This window comes from Pangasianodon hypophthalmus, chromosome 24 (genome assembly GCF_027358585.1).
Source record: "Pangasianodon hypophthalmus isolate fPanHyp1 chromosome 24, fPanHyp1.pri, whole genome shotgun sequence".
Classification (NCBI taxonomy): domain Eukaryota; kingdom Metazoa; phylum Chordata; class Actinopteri; order Siluriformes; family Pangasiidae; genus Pangasianodon; species Pangasianodon hypophthalmus.
The window spans coordinates 3,645,788-3,667,737 of record NC_069733.1 but is presented as its reverse complement, the minus strand read 5'-3'; the positions used below and the strand labels follow the sequence as shown (position 1 = coordinate 3,667,737).

Genomic DNA, 21,950 nt, shown 5'->3' with positions numbered 1-21,950 from the left:
TTAAGGCCATTGAAATTTGTATTGATGCCTCTCTTAGGGGAGTAAAGATACATCATGACATAATGCATCGAAATGCAAAAATTGGACGATGTGCATCATGGGAATTATGCATCCAATGCATCTGCAAGTTTAACTCTATGTTACACAACCACATTATAACAATAAAAAGAGCTCTTCCACAGCATTCAAAAGATACCGGCCCTGTGCCTCTGTGATCTACAGTGCCCAAGAAAGAAGCCACAGAACTCGATCATTTTAGCCACTTTGGAGCTCTATTTCCTGTTAAAATGATGTCTCAGGTGCTGCTACGGAACTCATTATGTTTCAATCTACCATTTCCCTGGTCATTTATTCAATCAAAATTTTTGAGAGAATTTATAATTTTTTTTTTCCTTTATTTTTAAAATATGGTGAACCTGTAGTACATTATTTACAATATTAAACCCTTTCAGACATCATTGTTCGTCATTCAGATTTTGTTCAAAATATTCTGAGAATCAAACCAGATTGAATCAGGAAGCCATTATTGTGAATCGAATTGAATCTTGAACAGAGTATATCGTTACACCCCTACTATCTATGCACACTGGAAGTGAATATGTGAAAATTCAATGTAATTAACCGAAAAAAATGTGTGTGTGTAAATAAATAAATAAAAAAAAGACACCAAAGCCTCTCAACTCCACTGATGTTTCTTCAGGCATTCTCCAACATATGAATAATAATTAAGGATTAAGTTGAGGATGATGGTTACTCTGCTGTCCATTGTCCTTTAAATAATGATTTTTTTGCTACTTTTGCTTATTCAAATTTTTGCATAGAATTATTCAAAATAAACTAAAAACAAAATGTACAGTCAGGGTTGTTATCTGGCATGCTGCAGTCCAGGTGCACGAAATATACTTTAGCGGAGCCAGTAAACATATGAAATAAATTGACATGAACCATCAATGCTTCTGTAACAGATGCTCTGTTGTGGCTTTTTGCAGCCAATCACATGCACTTGTGGAAATTATTTAGCTGAAAGCAGCTAGTTTTTTTTTTTCATTTATCTTCTCTCATCTGATTAGTTAAGTGACAACATGGCTTGTTTACAAAAAAAAAACGTAGATGCATTTATTCTACAATTCAAGTTGTAAACGGATGTTCAGAATGCATGGTGCTAGTCCAAATGGTGTATGTGCCAGTGTGAAAGACAAAAAAACCCCCATTAAATTCTCTTATTGAGATAAACTAATCATTAAAGACATTAAAAGGTAACTGTTGTTGCCATTCACTCATGGTAGCTGCTTATCCAGATCTTTGTAAACAAGGAATTTTATGTAGCTGGACCTTCACGATTTGTAGTTGAATACCCCTGATCTATAGTAGTAGACAAACAGATCAGTTAAGAACAAACCTTATTGCATTGTTGCATAGGAAATGTAAAGCACTCGAGTGAAGTTCCACACACAGAAATTTATAGAAATGGTGTGCTTCAAAAACAACCAGCAATCTCGCTGGCAAAGATATTGTACATCCAATAATTTAGATTTACAGTATTTTACATCCAGCTAAAAGACTAGACGTTAATAATAATAATAATAATAATAATAATAATAATAATAATAATTTGACACTTGGTCTATTTCAGGGAAATATCTGATGCTATCTGAGGTTGGAAATGTGTCATACTAATGATTAAACTATTAAGTATTTTCTCTTTTTTTAAAAAGAGATGCTGTTCAAATGGACAAATGAATGATTTCTAAACAAAAATATAAATTAAACTGACACATTCTCTTTGCTCAATTACAGTTAATACAGTAAGCTCTGGTGTTATTAAGAAAAAAAAACAGTATTTCAAAGACTACTAGATATCATAATTCTATATCATATCATACTAATACTGGGTTTTCATTACATTTCAGTTACTAGAGACCTAATTCCTGTAATACATAATTTAAATAATATGAAGTTGTTTTTGTTGTTTTGAATATATTAAAGCTGTGAGTAAAATACTGGCTACTACTCTTTTGGTAAACCTAATGACATGCTCTCAGTGATGGCTCAGTTTTATTGGCTTAGATTTCCTGACAGCTGAAAAGCATGTTGGAACAATCCGCTAGCACGAGCCACAGTTTCTCACATGCCGGCAACATCTGGCTGCTGCGAGAGCTTTACACCCTGTTTACACCTGGACTTCTCATGCGTCTTGTATCTGGATTGTACCCTGATAAGATTTTAACCACATGCATTCACACTTATAATCAAATGCATCTCCGGTTGACCAGACTGATCCGATATCCGATCTCTGTGTTACGCGTTAATATGCAAAAATCGGTGTTGTTCTGCAGTTGCTGCTTTAAAATCATTTTTAAACTCACTAACAGTTTAAAAGCACCAACATCCTCATTCCTGTAGCATGTCCGTCACCTTGTGGGAGGGGTTTTGGTTAGGAAATGTGGCTTTGAGAGACAGATGCAGTTACACTTGACATAGAGGTGTATTTATGTATTTATGTATTTATTTATTAATTATCTAGCCCAATCCACTCTCCTTTAATTATTTATTATATAGTTTTTACCTGCTTGTGATATTTTCTAATTAACTTAGTTGTTGTTGCTGCTCGTAATTTAAACTATATGGTCAGGATAAAGCATTTACTTTATTAAGACAAATGAACGAAAGCGGTAAACGCTTCGGGCGGCGCCAAACAAGCAACCCGCCGCTGTCCGACTTTTTTTTTTTTTTGCGTCCATTAATCTACACTTATTTTCCACTTGGATTTATCCCAAGTGCTTCATATCTGGCACGCCCACTCTCTGGAATTTTATTTGTCAAGTTCTGCAGGACACTAGTCTCCTCAAGTCACCTCAAATTGACACTTTCATCTACTGTTTATGTGGATAATCTCTATCCGGATATAATCCTGGTATTCAGGACACACGAAGCGACCGTGTGTAAACAGGGTCTTAGCTGTTAGTGGATACCAGGATCAGGCCAGAAAATCAGTGTTTTCCCTGATCTTCTTAAACCACTTGTGTCTGAGCAGTGAAGGCTTCCAAAGCTTCCAGTGCTGAATCACACTAAAATGGTTGGATTTTGCTGATTAAATCTAATTGCAGTATTGCAAATCTGCTTTTTGTGAAGGCTTTTGAGTTCTTCACGATTGACACCTGACGTAATGAATTTATGCTATAAGGAAGACCTCTCTATAATCACTTAACTGTAATATGCATTGTGTATATATAGAATGTTGGTTTATGTGGCCAGCAGTTCAAGCAGAGAACTCCTGTTTTTTTTTTTTTCTTTTCTTTTCCACTGCTTCTCACTTGTTCTTCTAGATGTTCCTTTACGATTCATACACACATTCACGCAGCCACACACACACACCTTGACCCTTCCTGTCCTTGATTTACTGCGGCTGTTCTTTGAGCTGTTCCTTCAGAACTCCCGTGTCCATGGCTCTCCAAACGTGCAGAGCACTGCTGGAGGTGAGGAAGAGGAAGAGAAGGAAGGCGATAGGGAAGCCCACCGTGTCCACTATGGCTCCAGCTAGGGCGCTGAAGCACAACTTCCCTAACACCTCCAGGGTGGCCAAGAAACTGTAGTGAGTTGCCTGAAATGTAAGAAAAGGAAATAATAATTACTGCATCAGTGGGGAAATAGATCACAGTTGAGTAAATTTCTTCTTAAAACATCGCTGTCGTCTGTACAGAGCGTGCAAGTGCTCTTCTCTGTTTTGATCATGATGTGACGGCGCATGAGCATCGCAGACATTCTGCCAGCTGGAATCGGATTACAAACTGAATTGATTAGACTTACAGGCTGTACATACACCCCGTGTTCATATCTTAGCTAACCCATCTTTAGCTTCAGCTTAGGGTGAATATTACTGAACAGTAATGAATATAAACCCCAGAATAGTTCATGGGAAGTAGATACTGAGCTGAGCTGCAGGGCGAATCCAAAATGGATTCCTATTGCCCATATAGTGCACTACATAGGGTGCAAATCACATTCGGTTTTGCCCTAGCATGTCTGTAAGGGATGTAACCTTCTGGTCTGACACCATTCCAAACAGCTGTGAAGAAGGTTGGTGTTTTCAGACTTGTTATAACAAAATGCACACACACACGGTTGCCATAACAACCTTAAAAAATATGTTTTGGTGTTTACATTGAAACCAAAGAACCTGGTCTTCTGTGATTGGAAATAACTGCCCAGAAGCTTTGCTAAGATCTGGTATAGTTTGTACGGTTCTCTGAACACTAACTGTGCACTCAGACACTTCGCTCGCTCGCACAGCTCGGCCACTAGAGTCAAGTGAAGCACTTTTATTTCTGCAGACTTGTTTAAAGTGTTCTGTTTCTCTCTCTGGAGCTTTTCACAAGCACTCACAGTATCACCTTTCCGTCACCCAATACTGCCTTAGGAACACAAGCGGACTGAACACGAACAAACACACACACACACACACACACATAGGCTACAGTGTGCAGCATATCATTAGTGAAACTAAGAGTCAGAGACCTAAAGTAACTAAAAATGCATCAACTCAGGGACAGATTGACATTTCCTCCGCCTTTCCTGTATGTACTTTAATGTGTCAGGCTCTTTTTTTTTTTTTGCATTTTTTTAAATTTACATTTGCAGTAATAATAGAATTCAAAACTGTGCTCTTTTTTTAAAATGCGTGATTGGCACTGATGAGGCATCTATGAAAAGAAGGCAGTGCTTCATTCCTCTTGATGTGTCGATATGAAAGCTACGAGCTCGCAGTACACAGTCGATGAGTGACACTGGAATACGCCTGTGAAGTTCTCGAACTGTCTGTGAGAGGCAGGTGTGCAACAGGGACGAGGCCAGAGAGCATGCAAACACACCCCTTTTTCCCAAAATCGCTCACAATTCAAACACACGGCGCACTGATATGGGGATTCAGACTTGTCAGCGTGTTTGTCAGTGCATTCTGTATTAAACAACGTATGCGAAGGAATCAAACAACTACTTTGACTTCACACAGTGAGAGGTGACGGGCAAGAAAAAAAAAAAATCGGAAAATCCAGACACATTTTTGCATTTTTGTCAGTGAAGTTTATACCACAGCACTCTGGAATTGATTCTGATTGGTCCCAGGGTGTTTATATTAAATGCACTCATCCCGATCATCCTTAGCTACAAATGCGGTATTGGGAATGGCGAAATTTTGGCAACCTCGTCTTCCTACAACAGCACACATCAAGAGTTTTATTCTTTACATGTCACCTATGTAAACCAGGTTAACCTTTGCTGTTGGTGTACTGCTCTGACAGTGTTTATGTGGTTTAAGTGAACTGATCTTGGATCAGTAAAAAGGTTGCATGGAATCGTATTGCATGTAGAGAGACTAGTCTAGGATCAGGTGTGGTACCTGGATGCTCTCCTCAGCTCTCTGTGTGCAGTGCATCATACAGGTAAAGGTGAGAGTAGTGATGAGGCCTGCGATAAAGTGCTGCATGCTCAGACTCAACACTGCCATGCCTGTGAGAGAACACACACACACACACACACAAAACACACACACACACAAAACACATGGTCAACTATGTGTGAGAGAGGAGACATTCAATTTACAGTTTCACTTCTCAGGCAATAAAAGTTCAAAACTCTAATACTCTAACTAATACTCTGGAATTTTTTAAATCCTGAATTTATATCCATTCTGTTTTTGCACTGTGTGTGTGTGTGTGTGTGTGTGTGTAACTGCAGCACTACAGTAGAAGGCAAGAATTCAGATTTTCAGTCCTGCATAAAAACTCTTTTTATTGCAAAACTACTGAGTTGATGCTTATTATTCAAGAATATTATTTACAGTCGAGACAAATTCTCACATGTAAATGAAATCTACCTATTTTAACGTCCTGTTCACACACCAGTGGATTCAGTCCTTAAATTCTGGTAACTGATGTTACGCATGACGACTTACCTCGATAATGATCTAATCTGTGCTAGTGAGCTCTATTCTGTAGAATCTAACGAGGGGCACAGAAAACTGAGAAGTGTGCAAGGAGCGACTCATTTAATTTTATTTCGGACATTGTCTAGGATTTCATGCTAGCTCTACTCTGAATAGATCTCATCAATAACCAAACAGGAAGTGGATGAAGAAAGAGAGTGGACAGACACTCACAGGTGCAGTAACAGAAGAAAAACTAAAAGCAGTAGGAGGAGCAGGAGCAGGAGCAGAAGTGAGTGTACAGTGTAAATATGAAAAGCTACCACAATGATGCAAACATATTTTAAAAAAAAGAGAAAAGAAAGAAAGAAAACCTGGAGTACAAATGCTGAAGCCTTAAACCAATCACCTGCTACGGCAGTGTCTTATGTTACTATAGTAACAGGAGAGCACATGCTTTTGAGAAGGTTTCGAGAGTTCAATTTGGTTCAGCAACAAGATATTATTTGGAAAATGGGTGAGTCTTTTACGTGGTTCTTTCTTCATTGAAAAGAAAATACAGCGGAGGTGGTAACAGTGCTAACAAGCAAATACTAGCAGGCGAAGAGGAAAGAAAACAGAGACTGCATTGTGCGCCTAACAACAGGAAGAAAACAGTGAGGCAAATGTCCAGTGTGATTGCTTATTATTAAGAAGCAGCGCCTCCTTTTTTTTTTTTTTTTTTTTTTTTTTTAACTGATTAAAGAGATAACGGTCCTGCCGATTTAATTTTCTACAGGTCAGGTAGATAAATCGGCAGGAAAGCACCGCTATCAGAAACAAAAGCCAGTCTTTCACACTCAGCATCCTTTCCTGTTCAGTGAATTGGCTTTTCAGCCAGGTTAATTATACTGTGGAGAAAAAATAAAAAATACGAAAAGCGTAGTTTTTAGGTGTCTCCTGTTTTACTCTAGCAAGTCAAATATTGTACAGATTTTTTTTTTATATGTTTACACTTTGTATTTTCAGTTTCTTGGTATTTATTTTTTTTAAAGGTTAACTCTATTATAAAAAGGGAACGCATAAAATGTAGGTATTAGCGAGACTGCATGTCTAAAGATAATCTATTTAAAGACTTTAAAGACTTAGGGCCTAATTTATCACACTTTTCACTCACTATTTTGCCTTGTTTAATTAATAAAATAAAGTTTTTGGGTTTTTTTTTTTATTTGTTTATTTGATATACTCTCCTTAAAGTAAATGTAAGTAAATAAAGTAAAATTGAATTCATAATTTTATCTATAAAAAATTCAGTCCTCAACATAAGCGATGTCTCTGATTAAGATGTCGTCTCTCCCGTGCAGAATAATAAAACTTTCTGTGAACTTGAAAGGGTTGATTTTCAATAATGTCATATTTAAGTATTAAATATTGGCCTAAATGGCATTATTTTTTTTACAGTCCAAAGCTTTTCATGAATTTCAGTGTGAGATATTGTGGTTACATCAAACTGTCAGAAAGTGGTCTGAATCGTGTATAACTCAGACTCGGCTCTGTTTTACTCAAACTCCACCCTGCATGTGGGAATATTTTCACACGGTCTGAATAGAGATCCGCGCAATTTTTTACGCATGATTAACTCAACTCTCAACACGACCGTTAGTGTCTTGAGTCCTGTTCTGATAACAGAATCCTGACCAAAACATTTTCTGAATTTCCACACTTTTCCATACTTGTGCAAAAACCCCGCTTAAACCGCCGTGTGTCCCATTTTTTTCAGCAGTGTGTGAGTGTTTTCATAATGAAACAGTAAAAGCGTTCCATGTGTTCCGCTGTCTCGTCCCTATTGCTCTCAGATAATAAGAACAAACTTACGTGTATGAATATAGGATGATGAAATCGTGTTTTAAAAATATAATTCAACAAATATAATTCTACTTTTGTTTTTTTTTTTTATAACTGAAGTCAACTTTGCCTATCAAGAGTTCTGCCTAAGTTCTCCAGCAACCACAGGCACTCATACAATATTGAGACATATTTTCATCAGGATGTGATTTGTAAGGATGGGAGGAGGAGAGATCTGGTGCAGAAAGTAGATTTGCTCTGTGGAGAAACAGACAGGGAGGGAGAGGGAGAAAAGAAAAAGACGGTGACAGAAACACTCTTGCTGACAAAAACACCCCCAAAGCCACAGCTTCATGGGGAGTAAAGTAAAAAAACATAAAAGTGAGTCAGCTAAAACCCAGCCGTGATTTCTCTTTTTATTTTCATTAAATAAACATATGAAAAACCACAAAGGGATGAGAGAGAGAGAGAGAGAGAGAGAGAGAGAGAGAGAGAGCGACGCGAGAGTCAAGAGCGAGGTTATTCATTTATCAAAGTGAACAGCGAGAGCGCTCAAGGAAAAATATTGTTGGGTTCGAGATGGAAACAGTGACGAAAGAAAGAGAGAGAGACAGACAGAGAGAGAGAGGAGGAGAGAGAGAGATGGAGAGATAAAAAGAAACTGAAAGAGAGGAAGAGGCAGAGAGAGAGACAAAGAAAGAAAGAAAGAAAGAGACAAAGACAGAGAGAGAGAGAGAGAGAGAGATGGAGGGAGACAAGTAGAGACAGAGAGAGAGAGCGAGAGATCAAATTACCAATTCTTCTAAAATATATATATATATATATATATATAAATATATACTATAAATAAAGTGTTAATAGGCTATTGTCACGTCTCCATCAAAAACACAAACTCCATTTCCCATGATACTCAGTGCAATCACGCACTGCGATGATCACATAATCCATACTGTCATTCCTCTGTCAATCATAGAGAAACTAGCCAATCAGGGGCATCTGTGAGCTCATGTATGTGGAAGACGGTAGATAGCTCTTTCCTCCGAGTGTGTTACACTGCCCTGTGATGCAGCATGAGCAGCAGTTTGAGAAGAAGCAGTTGGCTGGCTTCATGCCACACTCGCTGGTGGGAAGATGTCATGGGTTGGTGCAAGGAAATTGGCACACGTCATCGGACTTCTTATTTAATTTAGTTATGTTCTTTTTTAAGTTTTTACTAGTCATTTATTAATACAATACTGTTGCATGATAATAACTAATAAGGAAATATTTTGCCTGAGTAGCTGAAGTAAGTGTCTGTGTGTGTGTGTGTGTGTGTGTGTGTGTGTGTGTGTGTGTCTCACCTTTCATTAGAGGAGAGGGCTCAAGCACAGTTAGTAGCGAGCACTGGAAAACCATGCCGACGGTCCGTATCACAAACACACGCCTCATCAACATGCTGATACTGAAAACACACAGAATTACTTTACTGATTTAGAAATTTCACTTCTTACTACATTCTAAGAAAAAAACAAATGTTATACCAGGGGCAATGAGAGTGCTACACAGAGTGGGAAAGAAATTTACACTTTTCACACACACACACACACACACACACACACACACACACGTTTTGTTTTTTTTTGGTGTGTGTCTCAGACAGAGTAATTGATTTGCTGTTAGTCGGTTAAAGAGCCTCCTGCTGAGTTTTGCTTCATGGCCTAATCAATAACACGACATGTCACTGGCTGATTAGACTCATCCTAATTAGTGACCATCAGATGCCACAGACACACACACATTATTAACTCCTAATGCCAATCAGAGCACCCAGTGGACTCTATCAATCATGCAAAAATAAGTGTGTGTGTGTGTGTATGTGTGTGTATGTGTGTGATGTGGGACATGAGCGTTCATGTCCTTGGACTTTATACCCAAGATTGTACTATAGCAAGTCTCCATTTAATCTCTCACTGGTCAGTTTGCGTAATGTCAGGACTGCACTGAATGTCTACATAATAGGATTTTTTTAAAAAAAAGTGCAACTGTTAGTATGGGTTCTATGTTTTCCATTAGAAGACGTTTAGTTTGGAAGGAGTCTCCAATGTCAGAGAGACAAAAGACCGGTGAAGGAACAGCTGTTTGTAGCTGCTATAAGGTAAGTGATAACAGGAACTTGTTTTGTTAACACTCGACAACATTGCATGTAACTATAAATGGATAAAAAGTATAACGTGTGGTTCTTTAATAAATTAAAAAAAAGCTGTAATCATTGGCAAAATGTGGTATAAGAGAAATACAACACCTTTTGCGAAATGATGTTTTTGGGAAATAATATAATATAATATAATATAATATAATATAATATAATATAATATAATATAATTACTGTCTTCTAAGTGTGTGTAAAACTTTAAAAATGTTTTGAGAGAGAGAGAAAGAGAGAGAGAGAGAGGGAGAGAGAGAGTGCTGCATCACCCTCAGCACAGACCAGAAGGCGCCAGGAGAAGAAAGACAGGAGAAACAGAGAGGAAAAGTAAGAAAGAGCTTGGAAGAGAGCAAGAAAAAATGAGAACAGGAATTCATGTTGGAGAGAAAGAGTAAGAAAGACAGAAAAAGACAGCAAGAAAGGAAAAGAGAATAATGGATTTGAGACAGAGAAGGGGCGTGAGAGATAGGGAAAGAAAAAGAGAGAAAGGGGCATTAAGGAGAGAAAGACAGGGTGAGAAAGAAAGCAGAAGCAGGAGTGTGAGTGAGAGACATAATAAGAGAAAGGGTGAGAGAGAGAAAATGACAAAACAGTGAAAGAGAGGGGGTATGTGTGTGAGAGATGACCGATGCCTTTAGGTGTGTATCTGTGGTCACTCGAGCGCTACAGATGGAATGGATAAGAGTCCAAATGAGCTTTTAGCATCTGTGAACGTACAACAGCAGAAACCCAACCTGTGGGAAGCGAAGCCTGAATGAGCGCCTGTGTCTGACGAGCTGAGGCCTGTGTGCGAGAGAGAGACGTACAAATGACTTTACACTCCCCAACACACACACACACACACACACACACTCCCTCTGCTCACGCATGATTCTATTTCTTCACACAAGAGAAAGAAAACCAGGGGTCAGATCAGATTAAAATCTAATCTGCCTAACATTCAGCCTTCAGTGGACAAATACGAGTTTTAAACCTTAAAACATCACAGGTTCAATGATTGTGTAAAGAGAAGCACCGAAGCACAGCTGTAGTTAATCGAGTGTGAGTGGTGTGTTGAGTTTAACATGTGTCTGTCTGTCAGCCTGTTCCAAAGGAAACCTGGGTTTAATTAAATTCACATAATGAAGACACACAAGCCATGCAAACAGGCCACGCCTCCTTCACTGGTACTGACACAGAGGCCACACCTCCTTCACTGGGACTGACACAGAGGCCACGCCTCCTTCACTGGGACTGACACAGAGGCCACACCTCCTTCTTTGGGACTGGCATCGGCCACACCTCCTTCTTTGGGACTGACAGAGGCCGTGCCTCCTTCACTGGGACTGAAACAGAGGCCACACCTCCTTCATTGGGACTGGCATTGGCCACACCTCCTTCACTGGGACTGAAACGGAGGCCATTGCTACATTACTGGGACTGAAACAGAGGCCACACCTCCTTCACTGGTTCTGACACAGAGGCCACACCTCCTTCATTGGGACTGGCATCGGCCACACCTCCTTCACTGGTACTGACACAGAGGCCACACCAACACTGAGACTGATAAAGAGGCCACACCTCCTGCACTGGGACTAACACAGAGGCCACACCTCATGCACTGGTATTGACACACAGGTCAGACCTCCATCAACTGGCAGTAACACAGAGGCCACATTTTTTTTTTTGCATAAATACACCTCCTTTACTGGTATTGACACACAGAGGCCACACCTCCTTCACTGGGACTGACATAGAGAATGCCTCCTTCACTGTGACCTCTCTGCCAGTATCAGTGAAGGAGGTGTGGCCTATGTGCCAGTATCAGTGAAGGAAGTGTGGCCCCTGTACCTGTCAGGCCCAGCGAAGGGGAAGTGACATCCAACTGTTCTTTTTTTTTTTTAAACTTCGCACATTGGTTCAGATTGGATCACACTGAAACAGCTCTAAATTCGATTATTAAATTCATTTGGTGTTCTAAGAGGGAGGTACCGTCTCACAGACATTCTACAGACATTCAATGCCATCCATGTTTTAATTTCTATTCACTGTTATACACTATTATCTTTTTCTTTTATAATCAACATTATCGGTTTCTCAAGTTTGACATGTTTTATTTCCTACCATGGTCTTATTCCAATGCAGGTACCATGATATTTAATATCGCATTAAGGTGAAATAAAATCTGATCTACACTGATCCCAGAACAGCATTTAATAACCCTGATGGCTGAGAAGCATGATAGAAAATACAGACTGATCTCAGATCAGCATCGCGTCACACAAATACACGGCTTGTTGTTTACAGTGGTAGCTTTTTTTTCTCTCTGTGCTCACAGCTCACACCTCGCTGACTGAGCTGTGTTTACTTCCATTAGTCTTTCACTCTCTCTGGAGGGCTGGTCAGTGTGTACACACACACACACACAGACAGAACAACAGAGAGAACAACAGAGATACAGACATGCCCTTGGTGGTCTTTCCTGGATAATGCAATAATAAAACAGAAAGAAAGAAATCAGAGGTAAAGACAAAAAGAAGGACAGAAAAATGGAATGAGCAAATTATTATTATTATGCACTTTTTTAATTGTTAAACTCGTAGTCACAAAGGATCTCACCGAAAAAGTGCTGACCAGCACACCTTATTTGCTGAAACACTATTATTTTTAGTTTCTCTCGCTTTTTAGTTTCTTCTCGGCGCTAGGAGTTGCGATCGCATGAGTGAGAGAGAAACTGTTGCACATGAAAGCACTTCAGTTCTGCGAGCACTGAGCACTGAGATACGTCAATCAAGTCAATTCTACATTTGAATCCTAAACGACGGGTCCCAAACCCATGGTTCAGGATAAAGCAGGTCTGTAAAGCATAGCCTGAAGGCTTGAATTTTTTTTTTATTATTATTATTATTTTGCTACAGTGGTGAAAATAGCAGTCCACTGTTATCCAAGCTAGTTTATTTATTATCATTTTTAGCCTATTTGACTAGACACTTGAATTGAATGGGCTTATTTCAAACCACAGTAACAATATTAAATCGTGCTCAAATGGTTTTAATCTCATTAGTATAATGCTAAACAAATACCCGTGTTACCTGTACTTTGAGAGTAAGAATCCTCCAAGAGAGGAGCCGCATATAGAGAATGCCATGGCGACCACGCCGTTCCACAGGCCGAGCTCTCGCGCCGTCATATGATGATCCAATAGGAAGAGGGGGAACATAGTGATGGCTCCCTGTTCACCTGAATGCAAGCAAAGAGCAAAAAAAACATCAGAAATGGACGTACCGAACCAGTGTTCCACCTCACCAGTGTTACCTAAAGTTACTATTTACTACAGAAGCACGTGAGATTGAAGCACGTTACAGGTTTGAGCTGAAAGTGATGAACTGTTTTGGCATATTATTTGGCTTTTGCACCACTGGTGCCACACAATGTGGAAATACTATGCAGGTTTGGACCAATTATGGTGATGGCATACTGTATAGTACGCTAGTATACAGATTTAGCCCAATGGTGGTGTAATATTTTTCACTTATTCTTTAGTATTGGTACTAGCACTGTTTTGAGCTAGCATTGTTGGTGCCGGATGAACCACACAAAACACTATTTACCATCTTCATTAAATCTGTTAATGAGGGGGAAAAAACACAAAGAACCTGTCAGTTGTTCACTCCAAGTAAAAAAAGCAAAATGAAGGAACAAAAACATCCTACCTCACAGATCTCCACACACACACACACTTATCTGTGAGCGGGAAAGTTTTGTCTCTCATGTGCGCCGTGAGTTTGTTCGGTTTAGCCGTGTATTATTCAACGCTTCTGTCATTATTTATGCGGCTTGTCTTCCATGACTGACAGCTCTGAGACCGCTGTCAAACAGGCATGCAGGCGGCCGGGGGACCCCAAAATGAAAAAAAAAAAAAAAAAAGCCCGAACGAAATAAAAACGGAAAGTCAAATCAAAAACACAGCTAATCAGATGATAGCGAGCGCCCAAAGATCCCGCGTGAGCGCTGACAGAGCTTTCGACTGTCAACCATCACCGCTTTCTTCGCAGGCGATCGTTTGAGACAGCCGAACTAAACCATGTAAAGGATCCGTCTATAAAAAGCGAATGTGCGAACAAAGAGGGGATTTATTCTTCATGTTCAGGGACTCTCTCTCTCTTTTTTTTCCTTCTGCTTTTACAAGGCGAGCAGTCAGTCTGTTGTGTTTTAAAACGTTGCCTCGCCTTCACTTTCGGGTGAAAACTTTTTCAACCTGTGACAGAAACAAGCCCCTTTCCCTGTCAAATCAATACTCTGATTTCTCACAATTCCTACTTTGTAAGGTCAATCAAAGCTGAAGTGTTAAAAAAAAAAAAAAACAACAAGTCCTTCAAAATGGTCATTACTGAAGAGATCAGCTGATGGAAACTTCAGAGCAGGGTTGCCAGGCCTCAGTAAAATTACATCTACAAATCAAAAACTGCATAAAAAGACCTAGAGCAGAAGTTAGACCTAACGCAGAATCTACAATATTCTTCAAAATTCTTTATCCATAATCCCACTTTGCAATACATCTTACAACAGAAAAGGTTCTGTACATCAATAGATGCAATGGGCCTCATTTATCAAACTGGATACGAACAGATTTATTCATAAAGCATGAGTACGAGCGTTTACGCAAGAACTTTGGTATTCATGATAATGCAATAAATTCAGAGGAACATTCATGTCGCACTCATGCTCCTGAGTAGCCCATCTGCTTCAAGGTTCTATGTGTTGCGCTTTCTGAGATGCTTTTCTGCTCACCACAGTTGTAAAGAGTGGTTAGTTGAGCTACTCTAGACTTCCTGTCAGCTTGAACCAATCTGGCAACAACTCAGAACTGCTGCTCACTGGATGTTTTTTGTTTTTCGCATTAATTTTTTTCACAGACTGAAAACAATTTCTATAAATATTCTCAGGAACAGCCATTATCCATATCAGCAACTACACAGAGAGAGAGAGAGAGAGAGAGAGAGAGAGCGACAGAGGGATTGGGATGAAGGACAGAAACTGTGTGAGTGAGAGGATGAAAAGGACTGGATGAGAAAGAAAAAGAGAGGTAAAGAGATGGAATGAGAGCGACAGAGAGACAATGTAATTAGAGAACGAGACAACGAGAGACGGAGACGCTTCAACTTAACGGTAATCATGGCTGATATGGAACATAGAGAGAGGAGCGAGAGACAGACAGACGGGGGTGAGAGACGGATGAAACAAGATAGGATTTGATAGGGAAAGAGAAAAAGGGACAAGAGAGATTTCATGTTACTGACTTGTTTTAAAATTATGTTAAGTGTTTTTATTTGTCTAAATCTGTTGTAGCTGTTTATTTAAAAGTTTTAACTAGAACTACTATAAATGATTATATAAAATAAAATGATATAAAAAGATGACTATAAAATGACACCATCTAAAATGATTGGTTTTGGGAATTTAAACATCCTTAAGACTGATATTAGCTGATAATTTTCCTCTAACAGAACACCCCGAAGTGCTTTATTTCTCTTACACCACAGCAAATTTGTAAACAATTGCAATTTTTTAAAAAAATTAAACAATGACACTTTTTGTGTATTCATAGTTATGTCTAATTTAGTTCAACGTACCATTGAACCAAGTTAAGAATAGACAGATGGGGGCTTCATGCTCCCCCCCCATGACCATATTCACCCCCTACACCCGTCTCTCTTTCTCTCATCTGGACGTTTCTCCAGAGAGACTCCACACCTGACTCTCACAATGCTGAGCACGAGTTTTAACTTCTTTCCCGACTGAAGGAAAAGCAGAACTGATGGAGGGAGGATCTGAGATCAGTTTTGTGCTTCGTGTCCCTAATGAAAGCCGTCTACTACCAAACTGATCCTAGATCTGCCTATAGAATTCTATCAGGCAGCAGCTGGGTGTTAATGATCCGCACACACACACACACACACACACACACACACACACACACACAGCTATACAAAGTACTGCTAATCCTCCTGCCAGTTGAGGTTTCAGTCAAAATAATTAGATTCTAATTGATCAACTGATTCATTATAAACATTCTGTTAACTGTTAAGGTGATAGATGGGATAGAGTATGTGGGCGGGGCTTCGCGTCCTATATAATTACATTGGAGCGGTTTAACACTAAGGCTGACTGTAGTGTATGCTACATAATTACATATATTCTCATCTAATGCAAAATACAGACCTACATACAGAAAAAAAATCGACGGCGGGGTGATGCGATGGTGTGAGTTACCACACTGTTACCACCTGGAAGTTGCTTATTTTCCAATAACAGCATGTGTGTTCTCCCCGAATCTGTGTGTGTGTTTCCTCTGGGTTTCCTCTCATTGTCCAAAAAAATAGGTAGTTACTCTAAATTTTCCCCCGAGGTGTGAACACCCAGAGTTATCTTGTGTTAAAGGAAGGAAATGTTTCTTATTTGAAATCTTGTGTTAAAGGAAAGACACGGTTTTCTCTTCAGAAACATGTCTGAGGAAAGTGTGTGATTAAGGCACGCAGTTTAGATGCCAAACTGGAGACTATAAGCTTCCATTATTTAAAAAAAAAGTATTGCAATTCTGTCTTATTCCTGTTATATTGTTTAATTATATTTGAACATGTGACCTTTCTGTGAAGAAAAAAAAAAGTCTCCATATTGTAATAAAGATCATCAGGTTATTATCACTTAAAAACAAATCAGATAAAGCTGTGATGATGGAGATGATGAAGAAAAAGCTCCGTATGACAGATCAGGGAGGGGTGTGTGTGTGTGTGAACTTAACATCCTGCCAGCTTTTAACGTTTATATCTCATCAGATTAGTGTGCTGCCTCTGGTTTACTGTCTCTGTCTTCTCTCAACTTTGAACCCCTGTAAACAAAATCAAACTGGCGAATGAATTCATTTTCATATAGAGAAACACACTAGCACACCAGACCAAACAACACACACACACACACACACACACACACACACACACGCCACACACATAGGGTGTACATTTTCCATTTTCTGTTTGGATGAAAAAACGCCACAGACACAAAGAGACTCTAATCCTTACATAATCCCCATCTGCTGCAAACACAACCAATTCAGCTCACACACTCACTGATAGTGACTTAAATCCAGAGCTGAAATGGTGCATTGTGTGTATTCCACCTTCAAGTCAGTATGTCAAGAGGTTAGTGGAAAGGCCATGTGTCATAGCAGCTCTATGTTGCTTTATAATAATCAATTGTGCTGTTATAGTGAGGCAAATAAATGAGAATGCTGCCATCTTGTGGTAAAAGGAGGAATTACATTAGAGCTCATTTTATTTCAGTTTTCATTTGATCAGTTCTGAAAAAAAAGGTTTTGGTCACATAATATTTCTCAAACAAAATATTAAGTGTGTTTTCTTACACCATACTAATCAACTCAATATTAAACTACAATGATTAAAATGTGTATCATCATTTAAATGAAATATATGCGGTCATAACAAAGCATGGAAGAAGAAAATGAAGCGTGAACATCATTATAATTATATAGAGAAATCTTGAAATGTCATAAGTAGTCATGGCTGGTCATGATGTTAGATGGGAGGCTAGTTTATCTTACATCTCACATCTATCAAACGCTCAATGACAAAAGTTTGGAGCAATGTGTTATATTATGAGCTCTGGTATATCGATGGCACAGTAAGAATGATGTGAGGCAGAACCCTCTGTACTAAAGAACACAGCTTGTGTGTAAGACGAACGAATATTACTGAAAAAAAAAAGACTTGCGTCCAGCCAGTAATTCAGGAGTGGCTCTCACATGAGCCGGGCTACACATCAGCAGCTTTCTTTAGCATTTTAGAAATGGTGTAATTTGGTGACTCACACTAGTGAGGGGAATTCCAGCCGTTTTCAGTGAGTCAGAGCGCTCGGGTCGGCTCGGGTCGGCTCAGCAGCTCAGCTCACTGATAAACAGCATACCATAACTTATGAGAAAATGACCTCTAAAGCGGCTCGGTTTTATTTGTCACGGAACAGTCTGGAACTGCTCTGCAACGAGATCTGGGATCAGATCAGTGTGTGCTGTGTAAGCTGTTCTCTTTAGGTTAGGGATCTGTTGCAGGATCTCTGCGTCCTTTGATCCACTGAGAATAAATAAAGAAAGTTGTTTTGTTTTTTTTTGCTATTACAATGTAATTTTATCACTAATCAAAAATCCTTAATAATAAATCATACTGAGCTAGTGAAGTGAAGTGGTGGTTATTTTTTTTTTTTTAATAAAGTGTGGTCATAAATTAAAAACATTGCTTGAGAGCCATTTTGTGGCCATGCACTATTTAAGTTGTGGCAACTACTGTATTTAAAATGAGCAAGACAGAAATCAACAGAACTAGGAACCTAAGCATGGGGATGAGGGATAACATTACACTCTGCTCCAATCTTGGAATGATGCATAAAGACATACTGGAGTCTGAAATGGATATCAGCCCATGCGATCTTAAGCGAATGCTCAAAGCAAATAGACCCGATCCTACCAAATAAATAACTGCAGGCCACGTATTAAGTATAATGTTCCTTCAACTTATTAAATTACACAATTTGTGGACACAATTTTGTGGATACGACCTAAAAATTTATGGACACAGACTGCCTACTCTTGAGCTAATACTTAGTTTGCAGCCAAAATGTTATCTGTATTACTTTATTAAAATATTATACCACAGCATTGTTTAATTCATGAATCTGATTGGTCAGAAGTGTTGATTAATGCTCTATAGTAGCTATGGCAAGTAAGTTAGTAAGGCTAATAATAAACTATTTTTAATAAAGCGTGTTGATATTTAATAAAGAAAAATATATAGAAAGGTTTCTTCAACATTTATGGAAGGAGACTCCAGTGTCAGCGCTTTGTAACAGTTTTCCACCACAGGAAAGTCTTCAGGAGTTGGCGCTCTTCAGTTTCTCAGTAACATGAGCTGCATTTTGACGTCGTATGAACGAGAAAAAAGAGAGGCTGAGGGAACAGCTAGTTATAGCTGCTATAATGTAAGTGATAACAGGAGCTAATTTGGCTCACGTACGTCACGTAACATTAAATGTAATTAGGAACGGTTAAAAAGCATGACGTATTGTTCATTAATAAATTCTAATTTGTAATCACTGGCGAATGGCTGTGGTATTAGAGGAATAAAACACTTTGGGGATGCTGTTATAGAAAAATAATCAGCTTGGTGTGGTAACAGTAACTCCGCATCACATCATCTCATCACTGATTATTTTCCTACAACAGCACACCACCAAGTTTTTTTTCTGTTCTTTACATAACCACCATGTCTCTGTATAAATTATGATGAATTACAGTAGTAGTAATAATGAGGAATGGAATTAATAAGATGACGGTGGTAAGAGGTTTAGGTGGTTTTTAAAGTATATGCCATTTTAACTTTAATATAACAATGCTTTAACAAATTGTCTCCATGAAAACTACTAATGAAACTGCTAAAAATTGTTTTTTATTTCGCATTTAGCTAAACCTGTCAAAATTTACATTACCCTGGCTAATATTAATACATTTGCTCACCACTAATTTCGGCTTAGTGAGCTAGTGGCTTAAGTTATTTATATGTAATGCTCCCTGCATCAGTTTTAAAAGCAAAGTAATGAGACTCAAGTCTCAATTTTAATTGGAAAAACATGATCAGTTTGATCAGGACCAATTTATATAACCATCATGTTTTTGATTGGAGCAGTACTTCAAGGTAAAACTGAACGACTTTTGACGAAAGTCAATGCATGGATCTGAGAAACAGGAAATAGGGTTTTGTGGCTGGTTACACTTAAGGCAAACAGCCTTCACACACTCACCTAGCTTATAAGTAAGCACGTACAGCATGGTCCACGGCGTCCCCGGCACATCCATCAGCTTCCTCCAAATAGCCCACGGTCTTGCTGTGTCCCGCGTGGCCCTCCTCGGCTCTGCTGGGACCCGCCCCGTTTCGCCGTCCAGTACATTCACACCGCATACGAACAACGCCACCCCTCCGTATACACAAGACAGAAGTGTAAACGTCCACGCCCATCCCACTACGTCAATGACGGCCAGCAGGCCACCTCCGGCAAACACTGAGCCTGCTTTGTAGCCCACCACCTGCGCCGTGTTGCCCAGGCCGAGCTCAGCGGCGCCACGCAGCAACCTCACAGCTGCACCGTCCACTGCCACGTCCTGCACCGACACCAGCGTGTTCATGGCCAGCAGCACGCCCGCCACACCACCCTGCTGTAGCTCAGGTGACAGCGTCGCGCCCGCCAGACACACAAACGCCAATCCGCCGACCGTCGACACCAACCAGCGCCGCTTGGTACCCGCCCGGTCCACTAGGGGTGCCCACAGCACCTTGAGCACCCAGGGGAAGTAAAGTACCTTGGCGAGGGAGATGCGGGTGAGCGACTGGCCAGTGCCGCGAAGATAGACTGGAAGAAGTGAGGACTGCAAGCCATACGGGATGCCCTGCACAAAGTACAGCAGGCCGAGGAAGAGCAGCTTGTCGTTCATCGCGGAATAGTAGAGGGAGGTGGAGCTTCAGCTCATGGTCCAATTCTGGAGAAATGCATAAAGTAGAAGTGAGTGAATAAAACTGAATCACTGATTGCATTTCAATAAGAATGCAGCTACCTAATGTGCACTTCCAAGATAAAGTCCATCCCTCTCCGAGGGCAGTGGCTCTCTGAGATCTGAGGGCAGATTAGGCCAAGATACAAAAAATACCACATAAAAGTGAAAGTGGAGTTTAAAAAAAAAATAGCAGTAAGTCTTTTTTAAGGTGACGTTTTTGAGTGAAACAGGCAAAGCGATGGATGGAGGAAGTGGACGTGAAACATGAAGTGATAGTATTGTTAATATCTATAAGGTTAATATCTCTACCGTCCCACGCATACATGGTGACACAGTCAAAACTGCGACACGTTGATGGAAGATTACGGACAAACAAGGATTGTCTTTTGAGTGATTTATACTGATGAACTATATGAACACAATATAACCAGGGATAAGAATGAATTTTTTTTTTTTTTTTAAATGAATGTTTTTAATAGGTGGTTAATTGAGTGCAATGAATGAATGAATTTAAAATCAGTAATGAAATAATACTGAAGGTTTAATATTGCTTATTAATTAGCAGGTGAATGATAATGATCAGAAATCAGTGATCTGCATACACACTATACACACATACACTAAGCAGAGTTATATACACAAACCATGCATTTACAGTGTGTAGCTTTGCTTTCATTGCATTATTAGCACTCAAAAACCTTAGATGATAAATCTTAGATGTGAAATCAAAGCAAAGGATTCTTATTCAGTTGCTTCCGTTATTTATCCACGTTAAACATTACAGGAAACCTATGAAAAAGTAGACATATATTGAGGTATAGCTAGTTAACTGGAGTCTCAATGGCTCGCCTGCTGTTCATGCGAAGAAATAACAAACTGCAATAATTAACCACTAACCATATGAATATTAAATGTTGCTTTAATGCATTAAGTGGAATAAAATTTACTGGTAAAAGGTTTCTCTCTCGCTCTCGCTCGCTCTCTCTCTCTCTCTCTTCCTGGCCGCATGAACAACCTTCTCTTGAATTAAGGTCCTTCAGCACTTCCGTGTTTTCCTTCCTTTTCCCCGCCCGTGTTCGGATAAGCCCCGCCTCCTGCGCTACGATTGGATGTTAGTTGGTCATCATAAGCAGTCCTCTGATTGGACGTCTTTCACGTCATTGTAGCAACCATGCAATGTTGTACCTAGAGTAATCATGCAACCATGCAATGTTGCAATGCACCTAGAGTAAACAATCCTTTTTTTTTTTTTTTTTTTTTGCTCCATGGCATTGCATTCTGTATTTTCCTGTGTATATTTAATAAAGGGGAAAAAAAACCCAAAACTGCCAATATTACAAAAATGATGATCCTTTCTTGAATTCTTGACTGGGGCTTTTTTTTTTTTTTTTTTTTTAACTCAAATGACTTTTAATTTGTTTTATGTCTTT

The 21,950-nt window shown here is 39.4% G+C and overlaps 1 protein-coding gene across 3 annotated transcripts; it reads right to left on the bottom strand.

The window, feature by feature from the left end:
• Positions 1-374: 374 nt before the first annotated feature.
• On the bottom strand, positions 375-21,592 carry mfsd3 (major facilitator superfamily domain containing 3). 3 transcript variants are annotated; one of them, XM_034299209.2, is made up of 7 exons: positions 21,468-21,592; positions 20,581-20,639; positions 19,773-20,505; positions 13,001-13,148; positions 9,085-9,185; positions 5,396-5,505; positions 375-3,601 (listed from the first exon to the last, which is right to left on the bottom strand). In XM_034299209.2, the coding sequence occupies exons 3-7, from the start codon at positions 20,458-20,460 to the stop codon at positions 3,398-3,400; spliced, it is 1,251 nt and encodes a 416-aa protein (XP_034155100.1). In that variant the 5' UTR covers positions 20,461-20,505; positions 20,581-20,639; positions 21,468-21,592; the 3' UTR covers positions 375-3,397. The 3 variants fall into 3 exon arrangements, with proteins under 3 accessions (XP_034155100.1, XP_026796011.1, XP_026796012.1); XM_026940210.3 differs by lacking the exon at positions 20,581-20,639 and having other exon boundaries at positions 21,468-21,580; XM_026940211.3 differs by lacking the exon at positions 20,581-20,639 and having other exon boundaries at positions 21,418-21,562.
• Between the last annotated feature and the right edge of the window lie 358 nt (positions 21,593-21,950).